This window comes from Centrocercus urophasianus, unplaced genomic scaffold, assembly GCF_019232065.1.
Source record: "Centrocercus urophasianus isolate 14NV4802_14NV808 unplaced genomic scaffold, USGS_Curo_1.0 seq_10, whole genome shotgun sequence".
In the NCBI taxonomy this organism is placed as follows: domain Eukaryota; kingdom Metazoa; phylum Chordata; class Aves; order Galliformes; family Phasianidae; genus Centrocercus; species Centrocercus urophasianus.
This window is the reverse complement of record NW_024884142.1, coordinates 36,731,664-36,741,761: the sequence shown is the minus strand read 5'-3', so window position 1 is coordinate 36,741,761 and position 10,098 is coordinate 36,731,664. Positions and strand designations below refer to the sequence as shown.

General features: G+C 39.3%; 1 protein-coding gene across 3 annotated transcripts in view; it reads left to right on the top strand.

Moving 5' to 3' along the window:
• Window positions 1-10,098, top strand: part of PDSS2 (decaprenyl diphosphate synthase subunit 2) — a 66,364-nt gene that overhangs the window by 20,628 nt on the left and 35,638 nt on the right. For all 3 annotated transcript variants that reach the window (XM_042815711.1, XM_042815701.1, XM_042815720.1), the window contains exon 2: window positions 4,610-4,808. In XM_042815711.1, the coding sequence (XP_042671645.1) occupies window positions 4,610-4,808 (199 nt within the window). The remainder of the gene's footprint in view (window positions 1-4,609; window positions 4,809-10,098) is intronic.

The following is a 10,098-nucleotide window of genomic DNA, read 5'->3' as shown; positions in this document are numbered from 1 at the left end:
TTTTTTTTTTTTTTTTTTTTTTTTTTTTCTTTTTTTCTTTTCTTCTTTTTTTCTTTTTTTTTCTTTTTCTTTTTTCTTTTTTTCTTTTAGGAGCATAATTACAAAGTGTTTGCCTTATTCTTCTCCATGGGTCTGGTGCCTACCTGTGCGTGGGTTTCATATAGAAGCTGTCTTCCTTCCCTGGGCTGATGGTGTCACAGCAGCACACTGTTGCACCTCCTGGGTCGGTTTATAAGGGCAGATCTGAAGGATTTGTTGAAGTATGTTCAGCAGTTTATCAAATTTCACCAAAACATACTTGAATGCCAAAGGTCTGTGTTGAATTTACTGGGGCAAAGGAGCAAAGAACAGAAATAGCTCTCCTTATTCTGATGTGAGATACAATGCTCTATGTAACTCAATTTTGTATCTTCCTAGTATTTTCCTGCAAGCTACTGTTTCACAGTCCCAGAGTCAGCGTAGTTCCAGACCTTGCTGAGAAGGCGGTGTTATTGACTCTTAGAAATATCCGTGTTTCCTTTCTACTTTTCAGGATATTTCCAACCATGATGTGCTACTTTACACACGTTTAGATTAGTTATACAGGTGCTTTAAACTTGCATAAACAAGGAGTGAGCAAAAAAACAAGAGACAGTGTTGATGCTGCCTCATTTTGTATGCCTCAGGCAATACAAAGCTCTGAATTGAGATTTTCATGAAGAGTAGAGCAAGAAAAGAACTGTAAACAAACTCAAGGATCTTACTAAAGACTGGAAGAGAGAAAATAGATATTCACTAAAACTGTAGACAGTAATTGGCTTGAAAGGCTAATGAACCAGTCTGTCTTGTCCTGCTCACAAGCTGCCCGGAGGCTCTCTCCTCCATGGAAATCTTCAGAAGCTGCCAGGATGTGGGCCTGGGCACCCTGCTGTGAGTGTCCCTGCTGGAGCAGGGGTTGGGCTGGTTGAGTACAGAAGTCCCATCCTGTGATTCTCTTAGTTGAGGTGGAGGGAGAGGGCTGTTTTTTTAACCCCACATAGGTAATGCAGCTAACAGCGGAACTTGTACCTGTTTGACTGTGACCCATCAAAACTTCTTGTTAAGGTCTTCCTTGTTCTGTCAAGCCTCTGTACCATCCTTTCTGGAATGATATCATTACACGTGGGTCATTTTCTGCAAAGGGAGAAAGAGGAGATTGAGTGACTTGTGGAGATTGAAATAATACAATCTCTTGCAATGTTATGGCTAGAATTTGGGTCTCTGGGGCAGTTGGTGGTGGTTTGCAGTGTGTCCTTGCTTTAGTGGCAAAGGGCATGAAAGATAAATGGAAGTTTGTTGACATTTGATGGAAAAACACTTCTGCTTCTATTTTAACAACACACAAACTTTCATATTGGAAAAAAAAAATATAAAAAGCCGATTGTTTTCTGGGTGCTACCTTGTGATGTCAGTGATTCTGGTGGCTACTGCGCTCCCTTTTTGTTATATGAGAATGGAAGCAGCAGGAGTTCATAATCTGGTTGCCCTATTGTTCTGCCTTGGTACTCTATCAGATGTTTCTGTCATAAGTCCAGCATTTCTTCCAACACTAGCTTTTTGTATGTGGGGATTATGTGCTTTCAAACACAGAACTATTGAATCGCTGAATTGTACCTCAGATTGAGAAAGCCGTGTATGGTATTGCTTCGGGCATTCAGTAGCAAGTTCATAACAGTGTTGGGTGTTGATTTGTTTTAGTTTGTTTTTTTGCGTTGTGTGTGCCTGTTTGTTGGGTGCTGTACTTTTCAAAGTCACGTCAAGACCTCCTTTGTATCCATAGCAGCACCGTGGAGTCCATTTAGTGCCTCAGTATTGTGGGTGTTATCACAGAAAGACATTAGGAAAGGCATTGCCTGGGATTTTTACAGTGGCTTTGTTTCTTCTATCTTTAGCTGACTCAAGAGAGAGGGTAGCAGAGCAGTGTGTAAGATCAGGATTAGATGCAGATTATCTTCGTAATACGGTTCTCTTGTTAGCACAAATAATACGAGTGTCGTTACGAGAACAAATGGATTATAAAAAAATGGAATGAAAACATCTAGATCCTGTGCATTTGGAAAGCGTGACACTGATGTATTTGTGTAACCTTAGAATGAAGAGCAATGCTGAAGTCAAAGAGGAGATTTTGATTTCCTTCATTAAAAGCTTATTAAAGGAAGAAATGGGACAGTTGCTGCTTTGCTTCAATGGCTGGAGGTCGCAGAGGCGGGCCCAGTCTCCTCAGGATATTAATGTCTGCTTTCAGCTGGGGGAAATGAACCATCACTGGAGCTGGCGACAGCGCTTTGCTCGTCACCAGGGATCCCCATATGTCCTGGGATCTGTGCAGCCTGAGGTGGCAGGGTTGGCTGCGGGCAGCGGGCCCTCATTGCTATTCATGCCAGGTAGCTCAGCTCAGTCTGCCCAGAGCAAGGCTGTTTCATGTTGATCAGCTGTCCATCTGATAAACCGAATTGATAGGGACATTTCCTCCAAGGGCTGCTGTGACAGTGACAGCAGGAGCATTGGGATGTCTTGTTAGTCCTTTCCTCCAAGCTGGCAATTCTGTTAACCCTTTGTTAGAGACAAGCCAGCAGCATTACAGTACTGCTCTGTGGATGAAGGCTGTAGAGGCTGCTTTTCCTCTTTGAAAAACACTGTCAACCTCCAATTTTCCTGTCTAAAGGGAGAATGGCCAGCTGTTTTGTTTTCACAGTGTCTTCACATGAAGCAGAAATGGTGACTTTTAAAACAACTTTGCTTTCTGTGTGACAAAACACGCTGGGGACTACAGCTTCCACTTTTCCCACTCGCCCACCCTGCCATGCCACAGAGCCCACATGGCTTTGCTGACTTCTTGTTCTGCTGGCTGCCACAGCCTGTGGGCCCAAAGCAGGTGCTGCTGGGCATCATTGTGTCTGCAGTCATTTGGGCAGGAGGTTAGTTGCATTCAGGTCAGTTTCGGTGGGTGCAACACATCTGCACCAGCCAGAGGAAAAATATTGATTTACTCAGTGCTTTGCAAGTGCTGAACCAGAACCTAACCTGTATATGCATATGTGCAGTATATGTATATGTGAACATGTGAGGCAGTTTATTTACTCAGTAAATCGGGGCTTAGTCAGTATTGGAATAAGCACAGGGAGCACAGAATCATTAAAGTTGAAAAGACCACTAAGATCACCTAGTCCAACCTCCAGCCCATCACCACTGTGCCCACTAACAACCACGTCACTCAGCGCCACATCTACACGTATTTTGAACTCCTCCAGGGGTGGTGACTCCACCACCTCCCTGGGCAGCCTGTGCCACTGCCTCACCAGTACTGTTGTACTAGGTTGCAATTCAACTTAAAGACCTTATAATCAAGGATGTACATTATGTTTTTGCTGATAACATTAAGTCTCTGTCACACAGAGGGAACTGCTTGAATGTGAAAAAACATGAACACGCTGATGATTCCATCAGAGCAGCCCTGTGCATATCTAGCTGAGCAGAACCAGCAGGGCAAAGTGCTGCTGCCTGCTGCTCTGTTCCCTCCCCTCATCTCTGCCTGCTGACAGCTCATCACTTGCTGTGGGTGGGAGCAAGGGAGGAACTCATCCTGGGGCCCCTGGGGCAGTCACTAGGGTACAGCACCAAATTAGGAGGAGGAGAAGAAAGAGAACTGGTTACCTGGCTCTTCTCATGCCTTTTCCAAAAAAAAAAAGTAGTGAAAATAGAGGGCAAGTCTCATCTCAGGAAAGTGAAAATATTGTGCCTGATGCGGGGGTTCTCACAGGGATGAAGCTCCAGAGTTCAGAGGGTAGCACATTGTGAGTTGGAATGAGAAACAATTTGTGAAGCTACCCAAATAAAATCTGACCTGTTCCTGTGCTGGACAAGAATCACTGTGTCTTCTGACCAGTGAAATGTCACTAGTGCACCATATGTCTGGCTGTCTCCCACCCTCCTTGATGTTATGGAACTGCAAAGTATCCTGTTATTAATTTAACTCTAAATTGAGCAGTCATTTACTGTAGCATTCTTAGAGTGTTCACATTAGCTTGCTCGTCCTTCGTTCATTCCCACTGACACTTTCTGTTTGGCAATTTAAGCACTGGAATAGGCTCCCTATGGAGGTGGTTGAGTCACCATTCCTGATGTGTTTAAAAACTGCTTGGATGTGGTGCTCAGGGACATGATTTAGCAGAGGGTTCTTAGAGTTAGGGTAGTCTGGTTTGGCTGTGGTTGGACTTGATGTTCTTTACGGTCTTTTCCAACCTGAGTGATTCTATGATTCTATTATTCTAATTTCTTCACGCTGTTGTCCCTCAAGCTTCTGCAGACAAAACTAAAAAGAAAATGCGGTGAGAACCATATTGATTACTTAGCTTTGTTCTTTTGGAGAATTCAAACAAAAGGCAGTGTTCCCCGGAGCAGAACCAATGGTACCAGCAGCCTATCTGGAAATTCTTGGTGGTGTGATGTGATTCTGTCTATGCTTAATGTTGCATCTGAAAATAAATAAATATTACCTTAGCGTATAGCTTAGCATGGCCTATTTTTTCCCCCCTGAAATCTTTATTTTATTCATAGCTTCAAAGTAATTGTACTTTTTCTTTACTTTCAGTCAAAGAAGTCTTGCAGAGATTACGGAACTGATCCACACTGCCTTTCTGGTGCATCGAGGCATAGTGAACATTGGTGAGCTCAAGTCCTGTGATGGCCCGCTGAAGGATATGCAATTTGGGAATAAAATGGCTGTTCTGAGTGGAGATTTTCTGCTCGCAAATGCTTGCACAAGTCTTGCTCAGTTACAGAATACCAAGGTAAAAATAAAAAATAAAAATTCTTTTACTGCCAAAGCAACTATTAGTAAATCTTCTAAAACAGAAGTCCATTAGAAAATCGGCTTAGTTATGGTGTGTTGTTTATCTGTGGAACACCCTTTAAAAATCAGCATGCTTATACTGTAGCTGTGGATGGATTAACAGTATGCTACTGCTGTGAATGTCTACCACTATCGTGTAGAATTGCTGTGCTGACAGCTTCAGTGGATGTTCTGAAGCAATGTAGCTATAGGTAGTGATGAATGACTGGTTAGTTTGGTGGATTTTAGCTGTGTGCTGTGGCATCCTTGTGACACCTTGAAGTAGAGCCCCTCTAGCAGGCTGCCGTCTGCAGGCACTTTTGGTTTGGTGTTTCACCTTCAGCTTTGTGAAAAGTTTGACTGTCGTAGAGAATTCATAAGGGAAGACACTTAACCTCTTGTGTATGCAGCTCTCAGGTAATAAAATTATTTTGTTAGGCATTTGGTCATCCTTGAGTATTGGATTGCCCAATTAACATGGACGTACTGGCTTCCAAAAGGCATCTGCAAGTCAGCTAATCCACCAAACCTAATAGGCAATGTTTTTCATGATGAACAAGTTGTGTATATGTGTGATCTTACAAAATGAATCTGATGGAAAACTTGAGAAATCATCTTTCTGGTTGGTTTTTCTGTCCCCAGACAGAATCAGCTGCACAAAATCATTCTTGATTTGTCTAGCTTCTCCTTAAAATTTGTCATGGTGGAGAGAGATTCATGAGCATCCCTCTGCAGTCTAGTGTGTATCACCTAGCTACGTGTATGGCTGGAGTTTTGTGGACTGAAAACTGTTCTTCTTGATAGGGAAACCTTAATTCACGTGAACATTTCTTGCATATCTTAATGGAAAATAAGCATGTCATGTGTATGAATGTCAATGATCAACACAGTTTTAATTCTTAGCTTAATGAGTGCATCGTTTTTAACTTCTTCTGAAGTTCCTCATGATGGTTACAGTTGAGTATTTCCTGTATATACTGCTTTGATCATCGTTATGACAATGTGTCACAAATGTGGTGTCATTTCACAGTGTAGAGCTGATATTCAGAAGAAGGGCAAGAGATCAGGTGTCAATCTGCTTGAATATTGGGTTAAGCTGCTACAGGGAGAACCGATCGTAAATATTTTTTAGAAGTTTTGTGAAGAGTTTTAGGTATACCGTAATAAAAATGGGTGGTAGTTTTAATAATTATTGTTGATTTGTGTCCATTAATTTTTTTCGTACATAATAAGAATCTGAAAACAAAGCAAAGCATTTAACTCTACTTAATTTTTTGTTGTTGTTGTTTCCTCTTCTGTGGGAACATTTTATAAAATGCAGCATCTACTACTTTGCATTTATTCCATCATTAAGTATTGCAGCAACAACTCCCTTAAGGCTTGCCAGGAAGCAAGCCTACAGTGAAATGAAACACAAGTGCAAAGAAATATTTCCCCCTCCCTTTTTTTCCTTACTATTTTTTAAGAAGTAATCATATTGTATGTCTGAAAAATCCTGCCAAAACATTTTAGCACTTTTTTCATTTTTCTGACATCTAAATACTTTCATAGCTTCTAGATGCGATAAGTGGGATGCCATTATGGGAACTGATTGACTTAGTAAATTATTCTTTTTCATATGTCTAACCCCACTAGCAAAGTTAGAAAAATTGAAGTACAAGCTATAGAAATTTCTTGACAGGTGCAATGATTTAAACATACTGTATTTATTCTTTTGTAAATGATGAATTTTCAAATCTGGCATCTGTTTTTCAGCAGTGTGAAATAACTGTGACTTTTTTCCTTCATAATGTTTTGTTTTCTTTGATGGAAAAAGTAAAAATCTCAGTGCTGCTTTTTGCTAGCACTCGTTTGATAGCTCATCAAATTGGCTGGTGAAATGAGCAGCATGCATTGTACGTGGCACTGACCGTGGTAGACTATAACCTCTATTTAGGCATGCATAATTGTTGTATCATCTAGAATTTAAAGGGGATTTGAACATTACCTGGTACCACTGCTACCAAGATAATTTTATTGTGCCATTAAACTCTTGTCTAAGCTTGCATATGATGCATTTATCTCTTTGCTTCTCTCGGGGCTGACAATTAGATGTGAAATTCTGTAGTCATAATGAAATGCAGAGCTATTTTATAATTGCCAAGGGTAAAATTAGCAAAGTCAATTATTTTCCCTTAGGCTTTTCCCTGTAGATATTAAAAGGCTGCAAGGTAATTGCCTTAGGTAACACTTTGATTTTTAAATAACATTAAATATAGGAATTGTTGTTGTTAATTTGTAGTAATTTTCCTCTTCTTGCTAGTGCTGTAGAATATAACTGCACTGATGTTAATTCAGGGCTCAGGGTTTGTGGGCTTTTTTCTTTTTTTGAAATCAAATGCTCATAGTTCTCATTCATACATTTGCTAATGTTATGCAAAAGGAGATTTTTGAGGTGGAGGGTTGCTTTTTTGGGTGGGGGTTGGGTGTTTTTGTTTGTTTTTTATGCGTGTGCTACAAATGCTGAGGATTTCTTGAAATGTCAATTATGATGCCAGAAACAGTACAGCCTCCTATAATACAAATACTGTTTTTGTGTTGTGGTAAAGTCATAAAATTTGTTGTTTGAACACACACAATAATTTGGAAGAAAGCATTCTCATTTTCTACTCTGTGAAATTGAGACATTAATTATGATTACAAAGTTGGCATTAATTGAAAAACATTCAAAAAAAAAAGCTACAGAAGGGCAACTGTGTGCTATATTTGTGTAAATTACAGAAAAGTTCTCAGTTGATTTGAATAATAAAATCTGTTTCAAATGAATGGTGATTTCTTCAGCTGTAAAGTCTTACATTGATCAGATTGCATATTTTCTGTTCTTTCATGTTAATTTTTTGACTGCCTTTTTTCTTGTACTTTTGATAGTGGCTTTTCTTGGCTTTGTGATTATCATGGTAAGTTGTGTTGTTGATTGAAGATAATATGGATATAACCTTATTCCATAATTGCACCCTATAGTAGATTGGACATTGGATTTTAAAACTGAATTGAGCACAAAGAGCATCTGGGTGGGATTTTTTAGTAGATGATGTATTGGCAGTGGTTTTAGAAATTATTAGCCCTCAACAAGGAAGAGGATGGGGTTTTTTGCTAGTTAAAAATTACACGGTAACATCTGGTAACGTGCTGATTTGTTGGACTGGGATGTTTATTTGGGATGATGGGAGGGGGTTGCTTGAGAGGTTTTCTTGTTTTATGGTGTTTTGATTTTAGAATTTATTTTAGAAGTCATTGTAAACATGTGTATTGTGGGAGAAACAGAAAAGCAAATGATGCTTAACTAACAAATGACGGTATCTCCAGTGTGCTTAAAGAAAAATTGGTTGGTTCTTTGTTGCCTTTTGAAGGTGATGTGACCTTAACATATCTGATCTTGCTTTGTTTAGCCATGGGTTGAAATTGCTAGCAAGATTTTGTTGTGTGACAGTGCTTCTTTAGTAATGAAAGGTATTAGTTTGGTCTTTGGGTTCTGCCTAAGTAACCTTAACCTCTTATAGTAATTGTAGACTGGTGTTCAAATGTGAATGCAGCAAACGTAGCAGGCATTAATTGTAGTTTTGCCATCTGTTAGCAAGAAGTGTCATAAGGACATTTTTAACTCAAGTGATATGTGAATATTGACCAGGGTGTTGTCAAATATTTTTCTTTATTAGGATATATTACAGATGAGGTGAGTGAAACTTGTTGCAGCTTTAAAGCTGGAGCTTGTTAGATCATCTCTAATGTAAGTTCTCTTATCAAACTATAGATAGAGTGCATTAAAGATGTAGTTGTGACCAGCTTTGATGCTCCCACAGTCTGAAGGCAGTGACACGTAGAACTCAAGAAGGATGAAATCAGTCATTTTAGTGCAATGCCTACTGTAATGTAGTGATGGCTAAAGAAATGATAAAAGAATCTAAATATATTTGCTTGCAACTCCATAACTCCATAGACAGACAGGAAGGCATATCTCTTAGAAGGAAAAAAAAAAAAAAAAAAAAAAAAAGGAGAAAAAAAAAAAGCTTAATCCAAAACACTTTGACATACCTGTAAGGGTCATGTTCTTTGTACTTCTTACTGAAATTTTTGGAGTGGCACTGTTCTTCCCTCTGTAATTCTACGAGCTTTTGTTGGAATGATTGAGCTGCACCAAAGCACTTCAAATCTGCAGCATGAAAGCTTGGAATTGAGTTCAGGAATCTTGTCTGTCAGTGCAGAGCTCTGCCAGCAGACCACATCACAGAGAGTTGTTTTATTAGGCATTATTTGTTTATAAATGAACAGTAACACAGTTGCAGTACTTACATAGTGGATGCATTTCCTTATGTTAAGTTGATGTGCTCCTAAATGCGTGTGTTATTTACAAGATAGGACTTGTGTTAGCGTAAATGTTAGCAAGTTATTCGTGTAGATCCTTCTATTGAAACAGTCTGAACGTGCACTTTGCTTCCTCAGAGTTCTGCTTATCTTGAGCCCTGGTTTATGCTTACATAGCCGCACTTGTGGTCCTACGTGGAGGGGAAGGGGCATGGGATTTGAATTTGAGGGACTTGATTCCTTGGTACCAGTGAAGAGTAAAGGGTTTCCCCTTTTTTAAATGATTTTTTGAGAGGGGGAAAAAAAAAGAATTAAAATGAGCTTCAGAATTAACTAACTTAGCATTGTCTGTCTTGCTGTACCTTCGTCTGAGGGAGCATACTGCACTGAGTGGGGAGTAGGGCTGCTTCTATATTGCTGAGTGGTTTGAGTATAATTTAGTATTTAGGAGTGTCATGGAATTGTGTCTGAAAGACAGACACTACTGAAAATTGCAGGTAGGATTGAAGAATTCTGAAAGTATTTACAGAAAGTTATGATTAAGGAGCACTGTTTTCTCTGGGAAATGGAGGAGAAGGAAACCAAGTGTGTTTTGAACACTTAACCTAGTATGAGATGACATAAGACACCACAACTGTCGTGATTGAGAGTTGTTATAAAATAAAGCTTTTGTTTGGGCAAAACTAAGAAAGTAGTTCTGTATTTCAGAGTATCTCAGTATTAGTATACAGCTTATCATAAATTCTATTGAAGAATGCAAGAAGTTTTCAGTACTGAAAAATGAGTTGTTATAATAAGTCAACTAAGAATACAGTTATTTAATATTCTTAGAGTGTACCAGAATCCAGTAATTCACATCATTCCGAGAAATGAATTTGAAATCCTGCATATTAAAGGCAAAAGATTAA